The 27,985-nt window shown below is 39.9% G+C and overlaps 1 protein-coding gene across 1 annotated transcript in view; it reads left to right on the top strand.

Annotated features, from left to right (window-relative positions):
• adamtsl3 (ADAMTS-like 3) overlaps window positions 1-27,228 on the top strand; it is a gene marked incomplete in the record, with an annotated part of 128,873 nt that extends 101,645 nt beyond the window's left edge. Inside the window, 12 exon segments of the mRNA XM_036146566.1 lie at window positions 6,534-6,826; window positions 10,960-11,089; window positions 13,754-13,964; window positions 14,068-14,247; window positions 14,349-14,502; window positions 14,682-15,681; window positions 15,752-15,879; window positions 21,041-21,152; window positions 21,994-22,207; window positions 22,294-22,403; window positions 22,524-22,744; window positions 25,522-27,228. Coding sequence (XP_036002459.1) covers window positions 6,534-6,826; window positions 10,960-11,089; window positions 13,754-13,964; window positions 14,068-14,247; window positions 14,349-14,502; window positions 14,682-15,681; window positions 15,752-15,879; window positions 21,041-21,152; window positions 21,994-22,207; window positions 22,294-22,403; window positions 22,524-22,744; window positions 25,522-25,631 — 2,863 coding nt within the window.
• Window positions 27,229-27,985: the final 757 nt, after the last annotated feature.

Below are 27,985 nucleotides of genomic sequence, written 5' to 3'. Positions count from 1 at the left end.
CTGTGACCATCAAGACTCTGCTACCCTTGACTCTGGACTTTGACTAGGCCACTTTATGCTGTGATCTAGCTGTCCTATTAACATATTCCTCCTCCTGAGCGTTGGATCTCTGCAGCTCATCCATTAGCCTCTTGGATGCTTCTCTGAATCCTAGTCTCCTTGCCTAATCTTTGACTTGGAGAACAGTGTCTCAGTAGATTTTTTTTTTTCCATTTCGCTTTCCCTTTTGAAATGAAAGATTCAACAATGCTCTGTTGAGATGTTCACAGCAGTTATTTTTTTTATAACCTAACCCTGTTTTCAACTTCTAAATAACTTTGTCCCAGACCTGTTTGCTGCTTTTCCTCACTAAACCAGGTTCCTACGCAGTCTAGGAAAGTATGAACTGTATTTCAATATTTTCCAGGTATCAACAAAGCAAATGAAACCATACACTGCAAAAAGGAAAGTGAAAGTAAGTAAAAATTGTCTTGAGTGAGTGTATTTGTCCTTGATTTGAGCAGGTAAATAGGATGATCTGCCAGTAGAATAAGATTTTTGCACTTAATTTTGCACTTAAAATAGGAACAACTCATCTCCATCAACTTATTTCAAGTGAATAGATCTTATTAAAATCTTATTGTAGGGGTAAAAACACTAACTCCATTGGCAGACCATATTAACTACCTGCTCAAATCAAGGACAATTACACTCATTTCAAGAATATGTTACTTACTTTTAGTTCCATTTTTGCAGTGTAGTAGAATATTTGTTTCTAGTTTAATCCCCTTACCACTGTCTGAATAATTTTCCTTCCTTCCTTCCTTCCTTCCTTCCTTCCTTCCTTCCTTCCTTCCTTCCTTCCTTCCTTCCTTCCTTCCTTCCTTCCTTCCTTCCTTCCTTCCTTCCTTCCTTCCTTCCTTCCTTCCTTTCTATTTTCCTTCCCTCTCTATTTTCCTTCCCTCTCTATTTCCCTTCCTTCCTTCCCTCTCTATTTTCCTTCCTTCCTTCCCTCTCTATTTTCCTTCCGTCCGTCCGTCCGTCCGTCCGTCCGTCCTTCCTTCCTTCCTTCCTTCCTTCCTTCCTTCCTTCCTTCCTTCCTTCCTTTTCTCGAGTTCTACCTCTTAGTATTTAATAAAGTGCTGCTCTGAGCTCATGGTAAACTTCAGCGTTTTATAATTTAAAATTTTCATAACGAAGTGTAAATCTGGAAAGGTCTGCGATATTTACAGGACAAATGTGTAAAAACCCAGATTAATATCTGTTACAAACCTCTGAGAACAGCTTTTTTTGAGCTGGGCTTAAATACAAATGGACAACACAGCTTTTAGAATTGTATTTGTAAAGATGTTTTAGAAAATAACATTTTTATAACTATGCAATACTTTGTCTTCGTCAGTCACATAATATGCCTATAAAACAAATTGACATTTAGAGTTTTTACATAACAGAATGTGAAACGTTACTACATTTGCAAACCGTTTGAGACTGAATTAATGATTATTTTCGATTTTCTGGTTCCAGTTTGAAAGACCGAGGGCAGAACCTGAAATCCAATAGGATCTTCTCATAAAGGGAAAAATATGCTTTTACAACATACATTTTCTCCACAGGGGTAAAATAAAGCAACAGTAATTTGAAGACACGCGCAGTTTCAACAACATTTCTCTAGCTTAGAGAAACAGACCAACCTGAAGGACAAATTGGAGCGGACAGGTCTGGGTGCCGCCGTGAAACCACCACAGTATCACTGTTGTGTTCACGTCGGCAACCATTTCCATCAACCTCGGGTCTGAAACTCGGCCCGCAGTCGTCGAGCCGCTCGCCCCCGTTTAACGGCAAATACCTCCTGGACGCTTAATCACGAGGTTATTTAGGGTAAGAGGGGAAAACTGAGAGTGGAGGTGGACAAACACGGTTTTGAGAACTTGCACTTCCTTCCAGGATTACCTCAACCGTCTTCCAGATGTTCTGTCCCCTGAAAGCGAACAATATTTGGATGCCGAGCAGTGTCCTTTGCATGACTTATATTAGCAACAGGTTTTGGACATTCGTTTCTCTGACATATCTGGATTGAGCGACGAGCGGCGGGACGACTGCCAGCGTACATGATTTTGTTCTGTTGAAGAAAAAAAAAACATGTATTTTGTCAAAAAAGCTCATAAATATCTCTGCATAATGCGCCATCGTTCACAATCCAACAAAAATATCTGCATACCACATGGGGCCGCGTTATGGATGTAAAAAAAAAAAAAAAGGAAATTCCTATTTTGGACTTACTGTTGGCGCAAGAAAAGTGAAACCGATTTGTTCTCCACGTCCAGGCCAAGCATATTACTTTTACTACCAGTTTATAGAATATTTCTGTAGATGGATGTTTAATCGACGCGATTAACATGTGGCCTTGGCTGATATGGAAAGAAGAAGAAAAAAGTCGTTTCCTGCCACGAAACGAACGCGGGATTGTTTTTTGAACTGACAGATGTACTTTAACCGCCCATGAAGATAAACATTTCTGCGCGCTCGCATGTTGACTTTGTTGTTCCCGTTCCAAGCTCTAACTGCCAGTGATTCATTTCATTTGTTTGTCCAAACAAGAGCGAGTCCCCGGACGCTCGTAAAGAGCCCACTCTCGCTATAATTATGAGCTCTTTATTGAGGCATCTTATAAAACAGCGTGGCGCTTTTGTGTTGTGGTCAGAAGAGGAGGAATGCTGCGCGCGAGTGCGGGACGCCTCCGTTTGTGTGAATACACGTCGGAAGTACACAGATGAAAGTCGTAGAAAAAAAAACTGTATCTGTGTGTTGATGTGAACCAGAAGTTAAAACTTTGGGATTTAAATATTTTTTATAATGGAGTGTCGTTGCCAAAAAATAAAAGACTCCATATTTAAAAGCAAATTAGAATCGCTTTGGTAAGAAAAACAGGCCATTTTTCGCCTTTGCAGAGACTATGAACTTTTCATTCTCATCCGTGTTCATACTTTCAGTTCATGATTACGTTCATTTCCATGTCTGAAACCAAAAAATGTGTAAAAAAGTAAAAAACAAACAAAAGACAAACACAACCTCAGCATTTTGTTCACACTGAGCCTGGTTCTGCTGGAGGTTCCTTCCTGTTAAAGGGGGGTTTTCCTCTCCACTGTCACTGCATGCATGCTCTGCTTCAGGGATTGCTGCAAAGTCAATGGATCCGAAAATTATTTATTATAGCTCCTAGCTCCTGTTTCTTGACCTTTCAACAGTCAAAACTCTATCGTGGGAAGGAAAGGAGCTCCGGACTGCTCTGTTGATTTCAGACAACCTTTAACTAATACGTCATTACGCGACGGAAACACACAGTCAAATTTGGACGTATAGCTTTCTGAAAAACAAACCATAAAACATGCAAGTTAGGCAAATACAGCAAACGGCTGTAGCTCTCATTACACAGAATAAAACATATGAAGGCACGTAAACTTGTACAGACTTTCTAGTTTTAACAGCAACCGGGTTGACATACTGGCGATGATTTTGTTTTATTTATCTTTTTCTAATGAATAGGTTTTGTTTTTAACAGAAAATGGTGTATACACATCAAATGCAAAAACAAAAAAGATGTGCACGGCATAACACAGACTTTAATTTTCAAGGTTAACACATGGATGACCAACAAGTCATGTTACATGTGTAAGGGTAAATGGTGCTACTTACTAGTGTGCACTCTCTTCTCTCTGGACATTTTTGTTCATTCCCGTGAGGTGGGCTGTGCTTATATGTGATGTCATGCGTGGGATTATGGGATTTCTTATAGCTCCTTAGCACCGGTAAGCAACCTCACGAGGTTCCTATGCTAAAGGAGCTATGAGAGGGAGCACACAGGCTCCTTTTTCTACCTCCTTCTCTACTCACTGCTCTATTCGGACTGCACTTATCATGGCGACCGCTGATGCACTTCCACTTTGGCTGAAGAGTCCTTACCCAAAAGATGTTTCTGGATGCAGCTAATGATACAATGCAGACGACTGTCCACTGTGGCTTTACGCTCTTTTAGGAGTGAGGCAATCTGCTGGGTTTCCTTAGATAGGAAACTTTTTGACCAATCTGTATGATTTGATTAAATGGACCTTGTATAGTGCCCTGAGATGACATGTGTTGTGATTTGGATCTACATAAATAAAATTAAAAGCCAACCAGAGGCACATTGGTGCACAACACAATTGCTGGCCAAGACAATAGTAGGGATTTCAGACACTTCAGCTTTAGACTGAGTTAAGAATGTAAATATTTACCTGGTGATTTATCCAGTGATGATGAGAAAGTCAGGAAGTCCGGAGAATGTTTTATGGTCTGCTGAAGCAACAAATGGACTCTGTACCACATTCGTATATTGTATGGTTTTAATAATACTCACCTGTACACCATGAATCGCACACTGTCTATTTCCCCAGTATTGTTTACATTGTTTACATTTCAATTGTTTACATAAATCGCTGCTGCACCTTTATCCCGAAATTTACTGCAATTTACTGTGATTTTTCAAGCTGTATGCAAACGAAATTTCATTCTGTACGCACTTTGTGCATACAAAATAACAAATAACGTTGTCTAAGTCTAAGTCTAAGTCTAAGAATGGATCTCTGAGAGCAGAACTAACAAACCGGTGCTCTACGGAGGGGGGACTACTGCTACGTTGTCTTTGAACTCTGAAGTCTATTTCTGCATTTTCCAAATTCCCAGTCAACAACACAACAACAAGTAGGAAATACGAGTGGGAAAGTCAGAGCTCTTTTAGCAACCCGTATCCAACATGGATGCATACATAATATGTTGCCAAGGAAGGTTGCCATTATAATATGTAATCTAAGCACTGCTGACAGTTTGTATCTCATTATTTCAGGAACACACGCAGACCTTGAAAATGTCTACTTGCTAACATTTTCTTTTTGTGTTTGACCACATAGCATAGCTTGTATTGCTAATTGTGGTTAGCACCAAAACAATATGCCCAACCCCATGGTTTTCTGACTTGCGTTCTGATTGCTCTCGACTCCGGCAGAACGTCTAAACCAGCTCCAAACGTCTCCAAACGACTAGAGCGCAGCATAAAAACTATTCTGTGGTGTGCCTGGCTTACGTGTAACTCCTCTTACAGTGGCAAAACGACAACTATATAAAACAACACTAAAAATCTGGCAGCACAGCGTGTTTTTGGTTGGTGAGGAGAAGTATGTCTTCTTAGTCAGGTTACTTTTAAGGTACTATAGGCAAATTTCCTGCGTAGATGACCTTAAAATGCTCACACTATCCTTTTCCCGTGTCACTAATAACCAAGAGAACCGATCCATGGAGAACAGCCACAGTAGACCTTATAGTGAATAATTCACTCTATTCCTTTTCTTCTCAGTCACAGGACTGCTTCTGATGTCTCTTCAGGAATAACTCCAGTGAAAAAAATAGAATTTCAATAGAATCGATGGCTAAGATAAATATCAATGACAAGGTTATTACATTGCTACGGCTTCTGTTACGTCTGTATCAATGGACTGTGTCGAAACACACGCCTCTTAACAAAAAGATATTTGATCTTCTTTATTCTAACAGACGTGAACGCTTGACACCGATAGAAATGTCTCAGATCACAATCGTGTAAAGCCAGATTGAAGGCAGGTTTTATATCTGCTTCCAAGAGTGGATCTCATTACAAATGATGGCGCTGTAACGTTAGACCCATGTTACGAAACAGACGTAGCCAGGTTCCTATATTTTCCCATGAGGGTTAAATGAAATGGCACAAATCTCCCCAATCAACAGATGTAAACATAAACGCTTTGTTCATGGCTCAAATTCTTTGTCTGTTTGATCTTTCAGCAGATGAAAGCTTGTAATTCAAGCCAACATGTTGCTAAAGTCCATTGAATTTAGAGACCAAGCGGGGTACAACTTTCTGCCTCTTTGCATTTTTACGCTTTTGTTGTTTCATCTGCTCCAGTTGTTAAGCTGCTAAGGGTGGCTGGTGTCTGAAACTTAATAGATTTCCCGTCCGTCATTGATTTTTGAAAGTTACATGCACATCAAGGTGTCTTAAACAATATATATATATATATATATATATATATATATATATATATATATATATATATATATATATATATATATATATATATATATTTGATGATATCAATCAGAACAAGATTATATTTTTGAATGAATGAATTTATTACAGACAGACAATTCCACCAATTAAAAAGAAAACCACAATCAACCCATGCATATTCATATCCGTATATGTAATTGAACATAAATAGAAACTACTAATAAAAACAAAAAACTATACCATTGTATACCCCTGCAAGTATAACCTCATATGTGACCTTGATTTGTAGCAAGTGTCTAAAACGCGGTATGAAGAAGTCAAACTTATTTATTCATACCTCTTCTCCCTCTTGCCACCCAAAATGTTAATGGTAAACTGCTTTTTAATACTTCGTAGTGACAGAATAAATCTCTGGGTATTTGTAACAAAAACCTACATCATGAGGTGAATCATTTATGTCTGTATTCTCCTCTTCCAGCTTCATTCCTGGTCCCTGGCAGCCCTGCAGCAGAACGTGCGGAGCTGGGACCCAGCAGCGGGTGGTCAAGTGCCAGGTGTTCCTGTCTTTCTCCCAGGCTGTTGCCGACCTGCCTGACGATGAGTGTGAAGGGGATAAACCCTCCTCGGTCCAGCCTTGTTATCGCAAACCCTGCTCTGGAGGCTATGGCCAGGAGGATGAAAATAAAAAAGAGGACGCACCGCAGCGAGGGGAGGACCTGCTTGACTGGGAGTATGAGGGGTTTACGGAGTGCTCGGAGAGTTGTGGAGGAGGTATGAATCTTGAGTTATTAATACAGGGGGAAGCAAAAGAACAAGACATGTTAAATTCTAGGAGTGGAAAATTTGGGTTAAAATGGCTTTAACCAAAGATTACCTCAACAATGATGGCATCAAAAAGAATGAAAGGTTGATTAAGACATATTGGTGGCTGTTATAAAAACCAAAAGCTAAATAATGTGAGATTACTAACATGCCCACTTATCTAATTATGTGTAAATACAGCCAGGTTTTATAATAAACATTATATAAATATGTTTTTTTTCTAATGTTAATTTAGAATGGCAGTAAGAAAAATTATTAGAAATTCTTAAATAAAATGAGTGTGGAACAAAACAGGTGAGCACAAGACGGTGGAGAATGCGGCTGACAGTAGTAGAAAGAGTGATGTTAACAGTAAATTGGAGCGCCACACTTGAGCATGAATGCACAACACAATAGCCACCTAAAACTAAGACAGTTATAGCAAAGTCTCTAAAGCTTTTGTTTGAGTTCATAAAGGGAAATTTGATGTAGTAGTTTGTCCACTGGGGAGGAGGAGGTCAGGTGAAATGTAGTCTGAGAACAGCAATGTGGAGACCTAATAAACCAGCTCCTTATCAAGAGATTTAAAAGTTTTTTTTGTGATGAGCCCAGTCTGCCAGTAATCTACCACGGTGGTGAATAGGGTTGTGCTTCTCTGGTCTGTGGTTAATGATCTGATTCTTTTCATATACGCAGATAAAAAAACAACAACAACAACAACAATATGATTCATCCTTGTATCACGATGCAGTTCGATTTGTGATATTACAGTTAACAAAAGATGTGATTTGGTGTAATTTGATGGGATTCAATGTGAGGCAATCAGATTTGCTGTGCCAAAACAAAGTGACTATAATATGAAATTGAGTAAGCTTAATTAATTTAGTTGATGAAAGGGCTACCTTTCGTGAACAGGCTTCATAAAATCGCCAGTGATGATTTCTGGCAGTATTCAGATGGAGGGTTTAACTTCTGATCCTATTCAGACTATAGTTTTGTTATTTAACCCTTATATCTATATCAATGGTTCTTAAACGTGTTTTGTTGTGCCCCCCTTTGAAGAAGGAAAAAATCTCAAGCCTCCCATCCCAGCAAAATGGGTGAAAAATGTAACTTTTTATTAATAGTATTCATCATACTACTGATGGGGGCTGTTGTCACTTTGCCGAATATTTACAAATCCTGTATTTGAAAAGCACTGATCTATATAAACACCTGTGTTGGCAAATGTCCTAAATTTATGCAATGGTTGCGTGAGTCTCACTTTTTTCCACATAAGCAATCTGTGCTTTAGTCATATGGCTTTAACTGAAATATAGTATTGTAGCTGTGGAAAGTATACTATGAATCCCATGATTTAAACATTACAATGCAGTTAAACATTACATTACAGTTAAGTTTCTCAGAGCAACAGGTTATTTGAACCTAAACATTTACTTAACGCTAACACTATACATGGGGTGAATAACATATAAAATTTAACTGTAGATGACATCATATTCTCTCCTTCATTTGGCTAAAACTTTAGCTAGGAAAAAAGCTGCTCCAGCTAAATTATTGTGGCTAAACATGCAGGACGGACGTTTGGAGAGAGCTGTTGATAATATATGAACAGAATCTGTGGATACAAGCAGATGTTTTATATTGACAGAGGACACATAAAAACCACAAACAAAACAAATTATTTAATTTTACCTGATACAACACCCATGATACCCACAATTGTGTTTCTGTTTACTTCCTGCAGAGGGTATCAGTCTTAGCCATGGCATCATTCATTACCGTTGTTACTTTCCTTAAATCCAAGATTGCAGTTGTTCATATTCCTGGGAAATCCATCCTATCCTGTTTATCTGCTTGTTTTTTAATTACCCATGTTTCCTGCATAGATGTTATGTGTAGGGAAACCGCTCGCGTCTTCCCTTGCCTTTGTAGTGGGTTTGTGTTATGATATGTGCAGCTATTTAAAATGGCAAGTATCATTTATTATGTATAAATCCAAATGTTTTCATTTAAATATTTCAGGCTCAATCCAAATTATGAACCAATGGACAGGGCCTTTCCCATGGTCTGTAAATCATTAAAACTGGCCTAGCTTATTTTTAGTAAAACCTGAAATGAAACGGCATTAGAAAGTAGATAACTGAAACAATGCTGAGATAGGCTTTGAGAAAGCAAACACAACATTAAACCTAAAGGTCACGAGACCTCTGTGCTCACAGCAGCAGTAAAAGCTGTCCCAGACCGAAACAGTTCCCCTGAACATCCTGCCAACACAAGCCAAGGCTTACTTTAATCTCCCCGTGTCCACATCCAGTATAGTCACAATTTATTTCTGCACACAGGCTTTTGGCAGCGCCTTTGAGTGTGTGCATACACTCCCCAAAACTAAAGTAGCTTCCATTCGAGGATGATTACAGAGTGATATCATATGTCAAAAACACACCCTTCAGGGCCGTGCTTCTGTGGACCATCACGCCGCTGTCGCGTTTGAAGTGCCTTCTTTATTGTAGACGTCTGTACTTGTGTTGCATTACTTTTAATATGATCCTAAATTACTCTTTTAAAGTTAAGTCATGTATTGTGTATTTATGGGAGTCTTACACCTGGATCTTATCACTGGAGAGGTTACTTCCAGTCATCCTTGCTGCTCCATATACAGTCACAATAAAAAGAAACTGCACCCGCTTTTGGTTCCAGGGATTTACATATATTAGGCCATCTGTTTTTCACAAAGTCTTAAATTAAATTAAAAAACACCTCAAATTATTTAATTATTTCTTTAACAGGCAAAAAAGCCCAACTGCACAAATGTATCATGTCCTATGATTCAAGAGATTGTAAAGTCAATTGTTAGATTTTGTTATTCAGTAAAAACTTGTAGCAGGAAATCTGAACAGAGCTTTCTGAAGGGTCTGTGCAGTGAACGGATCACTCGCAGACCATATGGGTTTTGTCATTTTTCTGCTTGAAGTCAGGAGAATGTGTGTTTCCTAGCATTAGCACTGCCACATAGTTAGCTGCTGCAGGTTGTTAGAAAAGCAGTGGCGTAAAACTAGGGTTTCCAGGCATCTCCAATTTCCGGGGACTGTCCCCGTTTCGTACGACCTGTCCCCAGCAAAAGTTGCCGATTCCATCTACCCGGTCCTGCAGCTGTCCTGATGTAGTGGAAGAGCTGTCCCCACTGAGCTCGTGCTTAACTCTTGGTACTGACAAGAGCAAAAAGGCCTCATAGGCCCTTCGTCCTCCTCATCTTTAAAATGATGCCAGTACTCCTTGATAGGGTGACAAATAGATTTAGCATTTCAGCTGCAGCCTGAACCTACAACTTTGCAAGATGTCCAAGCAACCTTTCTATATTCGCACTTCAGAGGTCGCATAACCAGAGCCGTGGCATTCAAGGTTTCACTGGGATACATTTTTGGTGCAGGTGGCCATAGTCTCACCACTGAAGCTTGTGCATTCACAAAAACAGTCTTGAGCTTAGGTGGCCTCAGATAGGGGATTGGTTAGCATCACAGGCTCCACTTTGACACTGAGAAATTATCTCCAGCCTGTGTGCATGAAACATAAGTTAAAGACTGAGTTCTGTCTGGGCAGAATTAGAGAGGAAATAAAAAGAGGAAAAGCAATCATCTTCACACTAGATATGTGAGAGTTGGCAATCTTGTCTGCCTGCATTCGTAATGTTACTTGATACACTGCAAGTACCAAATTAAAAATAAGTAAAATTTTCTACAAATGAGTGTATTTGTATTTGATTGGAGCAGGTTAACAAGATTTTCTGCCAATGGAACAAGTATTTTGACCCCTAAAATAAAATAACTACATATACTGCACTTGAAATAAGATAATGGAGAGGAGATGAGTTGTTCCTGTTTTAAGTGCAAAAATCTTATTCCGTTGGCAGATAATCTTATTTACCTGCTCAAATCAAGGACAAATACACTCGTTTCAAGAACATTTTAACTTACTTTTTGTTCCCTTTTGGCAGTGTAATAAAGATTTGCAAAATGCAAGCAGCTTTCTTTGGCATGATGGGTCATTCAAAATTAGGTTATGTGCTCTTCTTCACATGTTTGTATGGTGTTGTCAAACTGCAGGTGTGCAGGAAGCCGTGATTATTTGCCTGAACAAGCAGACCAGAGAGGCAGCAGAGCAAAGCCTGTGTGTGAGCTCTCGCCGGCCCCCTCCACTCTTCCAGCACTGTAACGCCCACCCCTGCCCACCGAGGTACAGTAAAACTCCACAAATCAGACATGGTCACCACCATTAGAGTTGTTTTAAGAATTGTTTGCAATGGCTTGTGCGCGAACATTAAATCAGACTTTAATGAAGGCAATAAAACCGAGGAGGAAATTGGGTTGTTTTTTTTGGGGGCGGGGGGAGCCGAATTCAAGAAACAAATATTAATTAAAACAAAACTGGACTGAAATGTTGAGCTCATTAGCAGCCTGCCAAGTGAATATTGGGTGAATATTCTTCCAAAGCATGCAGTACATGGAGCTCATGTGTTTCTGTGCCAGTCTTCTGCAGCTTTAAATCTTAACCAGGTCAAACACTTAAAGTTCAAATATTAAAAGCAGCAACAAAAAAATAAAAACACCATCTGAATTATTTCATCTTGGCTAATCGTTGTTAATGATTTTTAAAACATTTCTGATTTTCAGCATTGTTCCTGGCTGATTAAAAGTCAGTTGAGTGTTTTAATGACTTAAGTCTGAGCGATGCTGAGGCAGACTGGCAGAGATCGACGGCTGGATGACGTCCAGCAGGAAGTCAAAGCCATCTGGAACATGGTTAGAAGAATCTGACGCACCGGCATCCATTGTCAGTGGTTTAGCAACATACCTGTGAGACATTAAAGCTGTCCTCAGAAGAACTTTCTGGATTTCTGTCAGATGTGTTGTAGAAATCTGGAAGACTTTAGCTGCTTCAGTATGCGTTCATTTTCTGTAGTCAGATTGAGTTACTCTGCATTTTATCCAACTGGAAGTATCAAGGCGAGGCCTCTATTGGTTTTGGGAGTGTCAGTAGCTCGAATGAGCATTTAGTCTTTGATTAGGGTAAATCAGCTCTACCAGTAAATTAAGAGTTGAGCAAATGTCCAAAAAAACAACAACAGTAAAGCAGTAGGTTTATCTTTTACCAGTGTTTGAAATGTTCTTATATTTTTTGAGCTAAGCTGAAATTACATATTTGACGTTTTTAATGGTAATCGGATTTTGTGCTTCAAACAAAGTAGGTTAATTAACAAAAATATTAGACGGTGAAGCCTCATGTTGTCTTATGTATCTAAAGCTTGGCTCAACAGTAAGTGGATTCTGTGGCAGGCCACGTGTTTCAAGTTAACACCGTGCACATTGTCCGTCCTCCACCACTTTCACTCTTGTCCGAAAACCTAGAAGCTTTCAGCCTGACCCTGCCTGTTTTTCCAAGCTTTTAGTCTTGTTTTCACGCGGAACAAACGCTGCATTGGACCTGTTTCTTTTGGCCCTTGGCTCCCTCCCTTAGGCCCCCTCACCCTCTCATAATAAGCTACCCTCTTTGGATAGTATCCCCTCTGAGGGGAAACAGCCATTAAATTTAGCTTGTCCCGGTCCATGAACAGCTTTCATTTGCATCCTAACCTCTCCCTCGATCCCGGAGTCTTGAATAAATATAAGGTTTTGAAACGTCACGTAATCTGTGACACCTAAAGTAAAGTTGCTGCAGTTTTGGGTGGAAGTTAAAACCTCAAAAGCCATAGCAAGTTACTGGTTTACACCCCCGGATTGCACAAAAATTTTTGAAGTGGAGTTTATGGTATAGCTCAAAATAACTACTGACAAAGGCATTAGGCTGTTTCACATGTGTCACTTAAAAATGTTAAACAATTGTTGCATAATACTTTCTTAGATATCACTGAACACAGTGGGAAATTTTAAGCATTTTACTTTCCACTCATTTCATGAATACAATTTTCATTAATTTACATATTGATAAAGCTGTGAAATCTCATATTGGGTCTAGAAATGTATCACTTGCATAAACTGAGCTCCAGTATACTTTGTGTGCTCACAGCCTGTGACAATATGTTTCAATAATCTAATAACTAAGAATCTTTAATTTTCTTAAAGGTAAAGTTTTCAGTGTTTAATAACTTTACCTCTCCAGTTTCAGCGGTTTCCAGAGGGACTCGATCTAAGGTGGCCCTAATGCCAAAAATAACTATAAAATAGCAATTTTTTTGTCCTCATAAATAAAGATCACTAACCATTTAAGTGAATTCCAGCTGAGTGTTAAATTACTGGGTCCAGGTTCAAAAAGTCTAAATATTTAACGTTTGGAACTACAGACAATCAAATAAAGTGCAAATGTCTTGTAAAGCACTCAGTCAGCCCTTTACTTAAATATATTTGACGCTTCTCTAAGTTTACGTTTAGCTCTTAAACAAAGTTTTGTATCACATGCTAACATCATTGTCAACTCCACAGGCCACAACAGATGGGGGGTTAGTCCTTTTAGTGGTGTTCGCAAATACATTCGCAAAGGCATAACAAACCAAACATTTTGCTTTAAAGAATATGTTACAGTTCAGATTTTAACACTGTACGTACGTTAAATCAGATGTTCATTTCAATGCCATTAGCTTGTCCTGTTCTCTTTGCTAACATAACCTGCAGTTTAATGTAGCTGAGATCCAAACATTACCGTCAATGGATGGCCACAGAGATGTTTGTTTGGCTGCTGTCATTCCCTGTCATTTATAGTGTTGTTTTTTATGATTTAAGAGAAAGCTGATCTCAGGTTATGTGCATCATGTAAAAAAAATTGCATTGTTACCTTTAAAGTTCTACAAAAATTGGTCGTATTGAGCCTTAAAGGACCACCTTCTGATGGGTATCATTTTCACAGGTGGGAATCAGGGGAGTGGAGTTCCTGCTCTGCCACTTGTGGTGTTGGCCTGATGACGCGAACCGTAGCGTGCACTCATCGGCCCTCTCCAGACAGCAACTACTCCACCGTTTTGAAAGATGAACTTTGTCAGAAGCCCAAACCAAGTCCTTACCAAGCCTGTAACCGCTTTGACTGCCCCCCTACATGGGAGACACGTGACTGGGGACAGGTACAGAATATCATGTTGTGTGTTTCAATGACGCCTAATCAAGCTGTGAAGACCACGTCTCTTGTACATATGCGCTAATTCCTCAGCATTGTTGTCTGTACAGTGCTCCCGGACTTGTGGTGGTGGAGTTCAGAAAAGGCAGGTGTTTTGCAAACAAAGAATGGCAGACGGCAGTATCCTTGAACTTCCCGACACCTTTTGTCCATCCAAGACTCCTGAAAATCAGCGCCCATGTGGCAGGCAGGACTGCCCGCCTCAGTGGGTCACTACTAACTGGTCTCAGGTAGCCAATCCTCCGACTGCCAATGATTGTATGCTGTTTAACTTTATTTAAGTAATAATCTTACTACTTCTCCTAACATGTATTTAAATTTTTGCATCTAGTGTTCGGTAACGTGTGGAAACGGCATTCAGACGCTGCAAGCTGTCTGCAGGAAGCAGGAAGAGAATGGGCAATATGATATTATTAACTCGGCAAACTGTTCCATGATGGCCCGTCCCATCAGGATGCGCTCATGCTTTCTCAGGCACTGTGAGGGTAAGGGACACCTTGTTTGGGTCTTTTTCAGATTAGCACAGCTAAGACAGTTGAACCTGTAAAGACATACTATAGTAGAAAGCTGCTTAGTTCTAAGAGAGACAGTGTAGGGGTAGTGAAAACAACAAGTCGTGAGACTCACCCGCAATTACTAATGCGATTTGCATGTTACATTGCAGATTCCCCAAAGCCTGGTGCCTCCATACTTGCCCAGAGGAACGTCTACATCCAGTGGAAGAGGTCCAAAAAGGTGCAGCTGGCTGTCGGTGGTTATGCATACCTCATGCCCTGGACGACTTTAACCCTTCGTTGCCCAACACGCAACATCCGTAAGGGCCACATTCAGTGGCTCAAAGGAGGGAAACCCCTGGTGAAACACCCTCAGTTTTCCATAAAATCCCAAGGGTTTCTGAAGATTCAGCAAGTTCGTCCAACTGACGCTGGGATCTACACGTGCGCCGCAGGATCGGCACGAGAACATCTTGTCCTACACATCCTTGGCAGCAGGAAAAAGCTGACCGTTCCAGAGTCGTGGCTGATTGAAAGTAGGCAACACAAGACCAAGCACCCGGATACAATCTCAATCAGAGGAGCATCTCAGGAGCTAGCTATACCCCTCAACAAATATGACAACCTGGTGGAGCACTTGCTGGAGCATAAAGGTTATTACCACAGTAAAAAATACCTTGCAGACAAACCTTACTCAAATGAGAAGAACAAGCTGACTCTGGAGAATGAAAGGACAAATGCTGAATCTCAAGTCCCAGCTGTGCTTGTTATCGATAGTGCCAAGTTAGATGAGATCCTGCTTAATCTCTCTGAAAGCTTTAGAGGACAACAGGGGGAACGTTTCATCACGCAGTTCCTCAGTGAGTTTGCCATGACGCAAGGAGACACCAATGAATCTACTGTTCACCCACCAGAGTCCTCCACAAATGTGCCAATCCTTCATAAGCCAAATCTCAAAACTCACTCTGCAAGAGCTGGGAGTTCAGAGTTTATCCAGTGGCCTGGGAAGGTTATAGTAGCAGCTGAATCTGAAGTTGTTGCTCATGTTGGGGCCCCAATTTTCCTGCAGAAACCAGTTGCTTCTTTGGAGCTAAGGTGTCACCCTGTCGGGGACCCTCAATCAGTTCTAATGTGGACGAAAAATGGAAATCCATTGCACCTTGATGGCAGGTATGAACTACCCTTCACTTATAATTTTCAACCAAGTTGCACGTCCAACTGTAGGTCTTTATTTTTGCAGAATCAGCCTTTCAGCCTCTGGCTCACTGAGAATCCAGTCTCCAGGTAAAGAAGACGAGGGTCTGTACACCTGTACTGCCAAAAATCGTCATGGAAGTACATCTTTGTCATCCTGGCTGCGGATTACAAGTAAAAGTCCCTTTTCTGATTGTAATTTGCATACAGCAATGTAAAAATAATTCAGACCACCCTTTTTTATACTTCCGAAAAGACAGACTTTGGTCTGAAGCCTTAATTCTGTGTCAATAAGCCTCTACAGGAGCATGCTGAAGATTTTGACAGTGAAGAGCTGGTTGTTTAGAGAAGAAGGTGACAGGCCGAATGGCAGAGGCTAGGTCAGAGTCCTAGGACCGGACTCGGGTCATACACGGAAGATCTAGACAGAGAAGGGCAGACAAATCCAGTGGCTTGGCAATGCTCATGGTGGTGCATGTCGTGGTCCAGAAATCAAATTACAGAGCATCTGTCTGACAAGGGCTTGGAAAGACAGGAAAACTCAGAGACGTAGCCATAGTCTAAACGTGGTGAACAGGCATGAAGAACGGCAGACATCTACTCAGAAGGCTGTGAATAATCTGGCACTGTCTGTCAGCTGCGGATTTAGGAAGGCAGATAACTTTGACTTTAAAGAAATGTGTTACTCCTCTGTTCTATTATGTTGGTTTTGTCAGAAGAAAATGCTCATGGTTGCTTTAGTGACAGCTTTTTCTGTCTCCACCCCATAAGGTCCTATTATGTTTGGCAAATTTATCCATCCCTGCAACAGTGTGTCCATCTGCCCAACATTTAAATTCATCTGATTTTATTCCTCTGTCGGAGCATTTCTACTTACTTCCATCCATCCACGCATCTGTCCATCCATCCCTCTGTTACCATCCATTTATTGTTATTCATTCATTAATTTTAGGGCCGGCCTGTCTTGGCCTGGTCTCATGGCAAAGAGGTTTTTAAGTTTTCTGTTATATAATTTTGTTAAATAAAAACATTGATCTTTTTTGCAAAGAACGCATGACCAAATTAGCTGCAACACAGTTGAATTACAATCATTAGAGTAGTAAATTTGAGTACATTTACTACTAATCGTCCATCGATATTTCATCACGCGACTGACTGTTAGAGAAGATCCCACACCCTTGCCTGCAAGATGAATCCTCGTGGTATTTGTGTGTTCACAAACACACGAGAATCCATCTTATCCCGCTCCGGCTTCAACCATTTGTGTCCGAACCAAAGACGGTTCGGGCCAATCAAGTTGCAGTATTAAGGTTTAAGGCGTGACATACTGGTGCAACGAAAGCAAGAGCAGTTGAACCCACAGACAAAACAACACAAACATGGCAGCGCAGAGGAGGACACACATGTAGCTGCTGCTATTCAATTCAATTCAATTCAATTTTATTTATATAGCGCCAAATCATGAAACATGTCATCTCAAGGCACTTTACAAAGTCAAGTTCAATCATATTATACAGATTGGGTCAGATTATACAGATTGGTCAAAAATGTCCTATATAAGGAAACCAGTTGATTGCATCAAAGTCCCGACAAGCAGCATTCACTCCTGGGGAACCGTAGAGCCACAGGAAGAGTCATCTGCATTGTACATGGCTTTGCTGCAATCCCTCATACTGAGCAAGCATGAAGCGACAGTGGGAAGAAAAACCACCCATTAACGGGAAAAAAAACCTCCGGCAGAACCGGGCTCAGTATGAACGGTCATCTGCCTCGACCGACTGGGGTTACAGAAGACAGAACAGAGACACAACAAGAGAGACAACAACAACAACAATGTGACTTCCTCATTGCGTTCTGCATTAGACAATGTAGCTCCCTTGAAAAAGAAGGTGATTATTCACAGGAAGCTGGCTCCTTGGTTTAATTCAGAGCTGCGTTCCTTGAAGCGCAATGTTAGGAAATTGGAGAGAAAATGGCGCTCTACACACCAAGAGGAATCCTACTTAATCTGGAGGGACAGACTATTGTTGTATAACAAGACCCTCTGCAGAGTTAGAGCAGCATATTTTTCATCATTAATTGAAGAGAATAAAAATAATCCTAGATTTCTCTTTAGTACAGTTGCCAAACTTACCCAGAGCCACAGCTCTGTTGATCCATCCATTCCCTTAGCTCTCAGTAGTAATGATTTTATGGGATTCTTCATAAATAAAATTGATGCCATTAAAAATAAAATAATTGGCATCCTCCCAAACATGATTACCTTGTCCTCAGTAAGTGAGGCAGCATTGGAGGAATCTTTAGAATCTGCGCAGTGTTTGAACTGTTTAGAAGCAGTAGAGCTTTCTGAGCTATCTAAAATTTTAGCTTCATCTAAACCTTCTACCTGTATGTTAGACCCAATCCCAACCAAGTTGTTTAAGGACATATTCCCTTTGATCAGTGGCACTATTTTAGACATGATTAATCTATCCTTAGTAAATGGATATGTACCACAGGTTTTGAAAGTAGCTGTTATTAAACCTTTACTTAAGAAACCTTCTCTTGATCAAGATGAGTTAGTAAATTACAGACCTATATCTAATCTTCTTTTCTTATCTAAAATTCTTGAGAAAGTAGTTGCTAATCAACTTTGTGAACATTTACAAAGTAATGACCTACTTGAGGAGTTTCAGTCAGGCTTCAGAGCTCATCATAGCACTGAAACAGCTCTTGTGAAGGTCACTAATGATATTCTCATGGCCTCAGATAATGGACTTGTGTCTATACTTGTCCTGTTAGATCTCAGTGCTGCGTTTGATACAGTTGATCACAATATTCTCATACAAAGACTTGAACATACTGTAGGGATTAAGGGGAAAGCATTAGGCTGGTTTAAATCTTATCTGTCAGACAGATTCCAATTTGTTCATGTTAATAATAAATCTTCCTCAAACTCTAGGGTCACTTGTGGAGTACCACAGGGTTCAGTCCTTGGACCAATTCTCTTTACTATATATATGCTTCCGATAGGCAAAATTATCAGACAGCATGGGATTAATTTCCACTGTTATGCTGATGATACTCAGCTATATTTATCCATAAATCCTGATGAATCCAATCAGTTACTTCGACTGCAGTCATGTCTTGATGACATCAAAAGCTGGATGACTTTAAATTTCCTGCATCTAAATTCTGACAAGACCGAAGTTTCTATCACATCTGTTTTGTGAGAATCCACAATTTCTTCTTTGATGGTAGAACAGCAAGAAGTGCTTTGACTAGATTATCTCGTTGGGGTTTCTTATGACGCCTGCTGCTTACAGTTTAATTGATTGGCTAAAATCAACCTTTGGTAGGCGGGCACTAGGTGTCGCTTTGCCCAATCAGCTCAGAGAGCTTTGCTGAATGTCCCTCCTTTCCCCAAAAGGATTCAAATAGAGCTGCATCAGATTGATTATTTGCAGAACTAGAGTGCTACACATTGTCAATCTGGCTGGCCAGGTTAACTGCTGGCAGCATCCATAAAAACTGAAGAAACCTCCATAATGTGAGTTACAACAATGTATTTTAGAAATAAATTAAGACCCGCTATCCTTCTTTGTAATCTGTGTTTGTTGCAGATTCTGAATTTAAGCCTTACCTATTCTATAATCACAGTGAAAGTTTGCACTTTATAAGTGGATTTACACTCACAATTGGAAATTAGTCTGCAAAAGTGTGGAATTTCAATGTTAGAATTGTGCAAGTATCTTTCTTTATTTTTTTACTTTGACTGTTTTTTCACTTAAATTCTCCCAAGCGAGACCTCTCAAAGGTCCCTTTCCAACATAATCAAACTTAATAGGACTTTTGTGCTGGTACGATATCTAAAACAATCTCTCTAAATTTGCTTTAGACAGTTTTGGAACCCACGAAAGCAAATATTAAGGTCAGTATTGGCATGATGTCAGGTCAAGTTTGTCCCCATCTAGTTTAATGTAGTCCAGTTTACAGTAATGCGTGTTGTTCTTTTGTGGTTCGGGCTTAGAGGTTCTGGGAAAGGCGTTCTTGCAGAGGAGAAAGGCTCAGACACAGGAGCGACCACAGACGCACACGTTCACCAAGCTTTCACTTAACATCTGGCTGGGTCAGTGATGGGGAATGTCCGGTTTCACGTCAGAGTACGGGTCGTCTCAGAACCGCGTGGGGCCCCTTGTCTTCTGAAAAGCAAGATCAGTCGCAAAATTACTGAATCCTCATCAAAGCGCCACCGCTGAGGATTTCCTGACTGCCGAACTCTTCCTCCCCATGCGGTAGCAATTACAGATTCCAGGCAATGTATCAAAGAAGATCAGCTCAGCGGATCTCATCCAGCTAATCTAAATGGAAGGGATAAAGAGGTTTAAAAGTGCTTAAAAATGGCCCAACCTTATTTTCCTTCTATTTTATTTCATATTCTATTAAAGACAGTGTAATTGTGGTGCTCAGGAGCTTTATAAAGAAGACAGTGGTGGGGGAAAAAAAAGAGGAACAGCTTGCAGAAGAGTTTTGTTTCAAGTTCTTCACCTTGCCCTTACAGAGATGGAAATCTTAGAGTGTGAAAAATAAAGTTTTAGGAAGGTTGACCACCTCAGAGGATAAATAAATTTTCAGGATCCTGTTGATGGCCGGTAAGAAAGCTAGAACTTGGAATTGGCTGAAAACAGAGGCCCCAACAATAGAAGATTGGGTTGAAGCAATGCATAATATTTATATAATGGAAAGGCAGACTTTTTTTCCCCTTTAGATTACATTCGGGCAAGTTTAAGAAATATTGGAAAAACCGGGTGCAACTTACATCACCAGTGAGATCAGATTTCGTCATGTGACAAAATTAGGGTCGAGAACCTCTTAGTGCTACGTATTTAAAACGTTCTTTTATATTTATTGAGTTTTTTTTTTCTTTTGGTGTTTTTTCCCCACCTATTTTGTTAGAATAAAAAAAAATTTGAGTGTGTTTGTATGGGAGTAGATATATCTATGAATAAGGAAGAAGTGAAGAAAGGAAATTATTGGGATTTCTTTTTTCTCACGAGGTTATGTGAGTTAGGATAAGATGTTAAGATTACCAAGACTATAGTTGTCATGTAGCTCATGTATGGACTGTAGTGAACTTAACATGGCTGTGTTAAGACTACTTGAGAAATGGTTTTGTTGGTTGTTCAAAAATTTTGAAATGCACTCAATAAAAAGTTCGTTTTTTTAAAAAAATAAAAAGAAAGTTTTATCACTTTTAGTCAAAAACGTTTACCTTCATGTGACATTTCTGGCTCTTTTTGTTGCTCTCAGGTGTTGTAGCTCCTTAAAATCAACCTCAGTCTGTTTGTTTGTCCAGGTAGTAATGGAAGAAGCTGTTTCCAGGGCAATAACACAGACCATGCTTGCGTTGAGAGGACAAACAGCAGCCAATCAGCCGAGCTTTGCAGAGGACAAGCCTGCCCCCTCAGGTCTGTTACTGCTACTACATGTTTGCTGATTCACTGACTTTCATGTCAATTTCATTCTATATGACTGATCTCAGTTCAGTTTAGTAGCCCAAACTTCAATTTAATTCAGTTTGGCTCATTTCACTTAAATGTAATTTACTGAGATTAAATTGTTAAATTAAGGATCAGCTCTTTGAAACAAAAATTTTAGCTTGAGTTTCTAGGACATAAAAATAGTTCTCTGGAATTTAATTGAGTTTCAGTTCAGTCCAGCTAAATTCAACTCAAAATATAATTTAATTCAAATCACATCAACCAATATCAATACCAGGTGGTGTAATTTATTCAAGTTCAAATAATACCAGTTCACTCAGTTGATATCAATTCATTTAAAATTAATTCAGTATAGTTCAGTTCAGCCCAATTTAGTTCAATTTAGCTCAATTTAGGTAAATTAACTTCATTTTAATTACTTTCTAATCAATCTAGTTAAATCCAGTGTGGTTCAGCTCAGTTTGCTTCAATGCAGTTCAGTTCGGTTCAGTTCAGCATCGTTTGATTTGTTTCATTTAAGTAACATTCAGCTCAGTTAAATTCAAGTTTATTAATCTATTGCCAGTTCACCATAAATGTAATTTTAAAGCACATTTTAAAGTCAAACCATTGCAAAATGAATCATACAATGAGATCCAGATACAGTCAAAATTATAATTCCATAGTTACTGTATTATACAGTTTGTTAAACACAAGGTTTTCTAAACATACATTTATTTTCTTTGTTTTCATGCGTGTGCTTGGTCCATTTAAAGACATTTTTGGGAGTTTAATCAATCTCTCAGGAAATCTGTTGTTTTTCTTCCAGCCGGGTTCGATGGCAAGTGGATGCATGGGCGCCGTGTTCGGCCTCTTGCGGAGGGGGATCCCAGTCTAGAAGCGTTTGCTGCATGATGGGCTCCGTGGGCAGTTTAAGAGAAGTACATAGCAGGCATTGCCTTGGAAAAGGAAAGAAACCTTCTAACACCAGGTTATGCAAGATTTCGCCCAGCGCCAGATGGGTCACAAGTTCTTGGGGGCTGGTGAGTGTTCTTATACCTTACAATTATTTTTTTTTTCGTTTGTTGGTAAGAAACTGATTGAAATGAACATTTTTGCTCAATTTCAGTGTCACGCCCGGTGTGTGGGCCCCAGTTTGGCTACGCAGCATCGGCACGTCTACTGCAAAGACGCGAACGGCACCAAAGTTTCCTCCATGCTGTGCCTTGGTCTCAGGAGGTAAACAGAACTCAAATTACATGCCCAAATTCTTTTAGAATAGCTGATTTACGCACATAAACAATCACATAACTGTGACCAGAAGACAATATAGCCTCTCAAATCTACCCTTCTCTTTAGGCCCAGCTCTGTGAAGAATTGCTCCACAGATGCGTGCTCTCTCTTCTGGCACACGGGGCCGTGGACACCGTGCACGGCTACCTGCGGCCGACACGGATTTCAGTCCCGTCAGGTGACCTGCAAACACCGTCGGACGGGTAGGACGACGCGAGACCACAACTGCATGTGGAGACCTCGGCCTTCCACCTGGCAGCGCTGCAACATGCTGTCTTGTGGCAGAGGTGACTTGCTGACTTTAAAATAATCACTGAATGATCATTAGAAAAGGATGCGTTTCCCCAATTTTCACCGTTCTCTGAACTGACCAGACCAGTTGCTGCAGGTGTAAAATCAAAATGCTTGAAATTTGAATTCATGATTTGATTTTCCAGCTTCTCAAATCACTGCAAAAACGGATCTTAAAATAAGTAAAATGCTCTTAAAGTTAGTCTATTTCTCCTTGATCTGAGCAGGTAAATAAGATTATCTGCCAATGGAATAAGTATTTTGACCCCTAAAATAAGATAATTAGATATCCTGCACTTGAAATAAGATGATGAAGATGAGTTGTTCCTATTTTAAGTGCAAAAATCTTATTCCATTGGCGAATCATCTCAATTACCTGCTCAAATCAAGGACAAGTACGCTCATTTTAAGAACATTTTTACTTATTTTTAGTTCCGTTTTTGCGGTGAAGGTTCATTTTAGTTACCAGTTGCTTTTTCGCTGCATCCATGATGCTGCTAGAAACTGAGCTCGTTTCACTTTTTTATTTCCTTTGTTATTAGGAAATGGTCTTAAATTGTCTGGATTTTATGGATCATAGTCTAACATGTTTTCCTGTTTAATTTTGACACAAAGCGAGGTTCGGGAACGGGGTTTTAGACTCCCAAGGAGAACATAAAGCTTGGTCTGGATACCCCTCTGACCCCAGTGTGAGGAGAAAGAGTTTATGGGCGCTGGTTACGACTCTGAATAGCACGGTTGCGGTTATTTCAGGGAAGTCTTTTATGAAAAAAAACGATCTTTACGAAACTTTTCATGTTCCAAAAATCACACATGTTGACATTTACAGTTCCTGTCAGAAGTTTACTTACACGTCTGACAGGAACCTTCAGAACGGACATATTTACTTTGGGGCCTTGAAATAATTTAATTGAACCATAATGTTCTTTAGAGGTGGAATGATGATTCAACAAACACCGTTTGATGAGTTTTGAAAACAAGAACCGGTTACTTTTCTTCCCCTCTTGTCCACACGGGGCCAAGATTTTAAACACTGGCATCAGTGTGTACATATACACCGTCTGTCATATTAGGCTGAACGTCTGTTAGCAAGTTGCACCTCAGGCAGAAGCGTTTTGTAAGCATCAACATACTTCTACTGCAGTTTTAAGTAGATATTTGACCCCTCTTCTTGGTGGTATTGCACTGAAAAAAGGGAACTAAAAGTATGTAGAATTTTCTTGAAATTAGTGTTTTCCCCCTTGATTTGAGCAGCTAAATAAGACTATTTGCCAATGGAATGAGTATTTTTACCCCTACAATAAGATAATTCGATATCCTGCACTTGAAATTAGACGATGAAGATGAGGTGTTCCTGTTTTAAGTGCAAAAATCTTATTCCATTAGCAAATAGTCTTATTTAGCTGCTGAAATCAAGGAAAATACACTAATTTGAAGAACATTTTGCTTACTTTTAGTTCCCTTTATGCAGTGTGGTTGCATTTACTGGTTGGTTCAACCAAGTTTTGAAGCGTAGTCGCTTAATTTTTTTGAGGATAGTAGATCTAGAATGCCTCACAAGATTGGAGAGACAATATATAGCAAGCATTATCTGCTTTAAAATAGGTTTTGACATGTTTTAAGGATCATTGTCCCGTTGGAGCATCCAATTGTGTCCAGATTTCAACCTTTTACTTTCTGATTTGAGCTGAAGTTGAACTTATTTCACCCACTTTGTGTAATTTACATAAGCTATGCTTACATGCACAAAATTTCACGATCGGATTGAAATGTATTCAGATTAAAAAAACAAAGAAATAATTGGATTGTACCGTTTACATGGGCACACATGCCTGTATTTGCATCTGGCTTTATTCAGAATAGAACCACTCTGACAATCACAGTTATCAAGTTTCCCTAAAAAACCCGCAGAAGAAGAACTTTCGTCTCTGCTGAACAACAACACATAGTAAACAAAGCGGCAGTATATGAGTGTCTTCTGAGCACCCAGGCTGGACTCACACCTGGTTCTAGTTACGGTTGAAACATAACTGGATAAATTATAATTTTGGGCTCTTTTAATGTTTCAAACACAAAGGTTGTATCGGGAGCCCCGACAGTTTTTCTTCCCAACGTATTTCCGCCACTCAACGAGGAATTTAATCCTCCGGTTGTCAGTCACTCCTGGCCATTTTCCACTGTTGTTCTCCATAGTTCCTGGTCCAGACTGTGGACACCTATAAGGATTTGTTGCAAAATGTCTCTGGTTCTTTAGTGATTCACTGTTAATGACATTCTGCCTGCCTCCTGTTTGCACTTGGGTCCTCCACAAGCTCAGACCCTGACATAAACCGGCTCTTGGACTGTGACAGGCTGGCGATAAGCTTCTGTATCGGCTGCTTTATTATCAATCCACCCGTGGAAAAAGAACGGTTCAAATCAATCTTTCCAGAGCCCAAAGTAATACAAATTAACGCTTATCGTTAGTGTGAAGTGCCATGAAGAAGTATTTTCCTCCCCCGTGTATTTTATTCCTTTTTTTTTTCCTCACGCTTAAATATTTTAGATCATCCAACTAATTTTTCAGACAAAGATAACCTAAATAAATACTAAGTGCAGTTGCAAAATGATAATTTCATTCAGTAATGAAAAAAAGGCACCCACACCAACTTTGCTGTTGTGGCTTTAACTGTATCTAAGCTTCTTCTTCGACAGTGAACACACTAACCGAAGTCTTTCCCGCTGCTTTATCTTTGTGACTGACTGCTGATTGTCTCCCGCTGTGCACCCCCAGCAGAGGGCTGCCGTGACAGCACGAGGTACTGCGAGAGGGTCCGCCAGCTGGAGCTCTGCCCGCTGCCCCAGTTCAAGAGCCGCTGCTGCCACTCCTGCAAGAAAACCTGAGGGACGGGGGGGGGGGCAACGGGGGACGAGGCGCGTGGAAAAACTCGGACAGGTCGGGGGGATGGCCCTAGCGGGGGAACTTGACGCCCACAACTGTCTCTTCTGTGGTGTGTCTCAGATGAGGGATGCTGCGTGGGGGGAGGAACGTTTGTGTCATGCCCCACAGCGGGTGTGATGAGTCCTCCTTGAGGATGTCATGTGTTAGGCCTAATTTTGAAAGCGATCTTACGAAACAGAGTGGGCTCTGAATGAAGGCTCCAGTTTCAATTCTTTCTTTTTCTTGTCTGTTTTTAAAACTCTTTCCAAGTTGTGCAAACCTGCGATGAGTTACCACACAGGAGTTGACGACATTATCTCTGAAAGGGGAACCGTGGAGAGTGATGCACTGACTCATGACCCACCCAGTGACTACTGGTGTCAATTTAGAGCTTTTCTAAATTGTCATGCATTGGAAATGCAACACAATTTTAAAAAAAAAAAAGCAAAGCAATTTTTCATTTAAATGCCTTTAGAGTTAAGTACTCTGTTGCCTTAATTGCCGACAAGTACCAGTAAACGCATGGACTTGTAAAAACAGCTAGAAACAGCTATGTGTTTTTTTTTTTTATTTAAGTGGTATACAGTCAACTCAGTGGTAAGAGCCATTTGTTTAAAAAAAAAAAGCAAAAGAGTGTGACGCTTTTAATGGATTGCCAAAAAAACAAACAAAAAAAAAACGTCACAATATAATGAGTTTCATCTGAAACTATAGGAAATTATAGCCCTTTATTTGCTTTGCCATGACCATCTGTTACCAGGGTTGCAGGTGTTTAAACCGAGGTTCCTGTAAAATAGAAAATAGAAAATTGTAGACAGATCCCCTGCTGAGGTTTGCACTAAGGGATATGTGTGTGACTGAGCGAGCAACGTTTTCAAAGAAAAAAAATATACACACGTTTTTTGCACTAACTCATCAAAGTCCTTGTTAAAAACATGGCTTACAGAGGTTTTGGTTTCTTTGTTTTGTTCCTAAAGTAAAGTTGTTTGTATATTTTCTGTGTCTAATATTTCACGAAAAGTCCATTTTAACCACTAACGTGTTGCTCATGTAAACTTAGAGATTCCTTAGTTACAGCGCCCTCCATTTCTGTTGGGTACCATGTAAGAGACGAGTAAAAAGGTTTTAAGACACATTTTACTCCAGTAGCATCATCTCAACTGGAGAATTTAACCCAAAGAAAAACTCAACCTTTAACTTGTGTACATGTACAGACAAAAGCTTAAACAATTGTTTCCAGCAAAATCAGCTATAGCCATCATTAGTAACACTCATAACAAACCATATGAAAAAAATGTTACTGCAGAATTTTTTATTTATTTTTTTTTGCGTTGGGTTTATCAATATGCCGGGAGTCTTTAAATAGTAGGCAATGGTTTTCTGTTTCCCTGAGGTATGAAAATTACATGATATAGAGGTTTATTTTTAATGTGCACTCCTCAAAATGGGAAAGGCAAGAAAACATTGTTCAAGTAAGGCAGATGTTTGCGGATCTCATTTGGTCAGGAAGCAAGTACAACAAGGCCTTGTCTACGCGAAGATGAACACGTTTTCAAAAGTTTTTAAAAAAAACAAAACAAACAAAAACAAAACACTACCACAGTAAGAAAAACATGGGGCATGCCCAGACAACTCCTGTAAATTAAACAGCAACATGATGGGGGATCGGACACAAACATCTATGTGTGTTCATCAAGACCTTTATGTGAGCTGGCAGGGGACACGCCGTATGCAGCAGGCTTGTTAGAAAGGAAGAGTCCAAGGAAGTTGCTAAAAAACAATAACAAAGCCAATAGTTGCCTTAATGTGAAAGCAAACACTGGACGGCGCCGCCTGTGTTGTTATTTGTGTGAGAGAGGCAAAGCCAGACGTCATCGTTTAAGAAAAGATGTATGTACAGCAGAACATGCTGTAAAATGCAAAACCGGCATTTTAGAATTCATCTTTTGCAAAAATTATTGTTTAGCCAGATCTGTATGGCCTGAGCAGCAAAAATACCCCTGGTCTCATTCCCATGTAAACAGGGCATAAAACTACGCAAAAAACCCAGAAACAAAACAAAACTAAAATAATAAAAACTATACTGCCCAGAACTTATTATATTAAAAATCAGAGCAATGACAAAATGATTTGATTGATTTTAAAGCAATTGGAAATACACCATATTACCAGGAGTACTTTGACGCCTCTAGAAAATGTAAATATTTTGAGAGCGTGGCAAAGGTTTACCAGGAGAGTGGCCCTAAACTTATAGCCAGGGCGCCACAGTGGATGTGTTCTGATCAAAACATATTATTTATTTGATTTGTGATGTAGT

Source organism: Fundulus heteroclitus, chromosome 14 (assembly GCF_011125445.2).
Source record: "Fundulus heteroclitus isolate FHET01 chromosome 14, MU-UCD_Fhet_4.1, whole genome shotgun sequence".
In the NCBI taxonomy this organism is placed as follows: domain Eukaryota; kingdom Metazoa; phylum Chordata; class Actinopteri; order Cyprinodontiformes; family Fundulidae; genus Fundulus; species Fundulus heteroclitus.
Note: the sequence above shows the minus strand (reverse complement) of the source record. Positions and strands in the feature narration are given on the sequence as shown.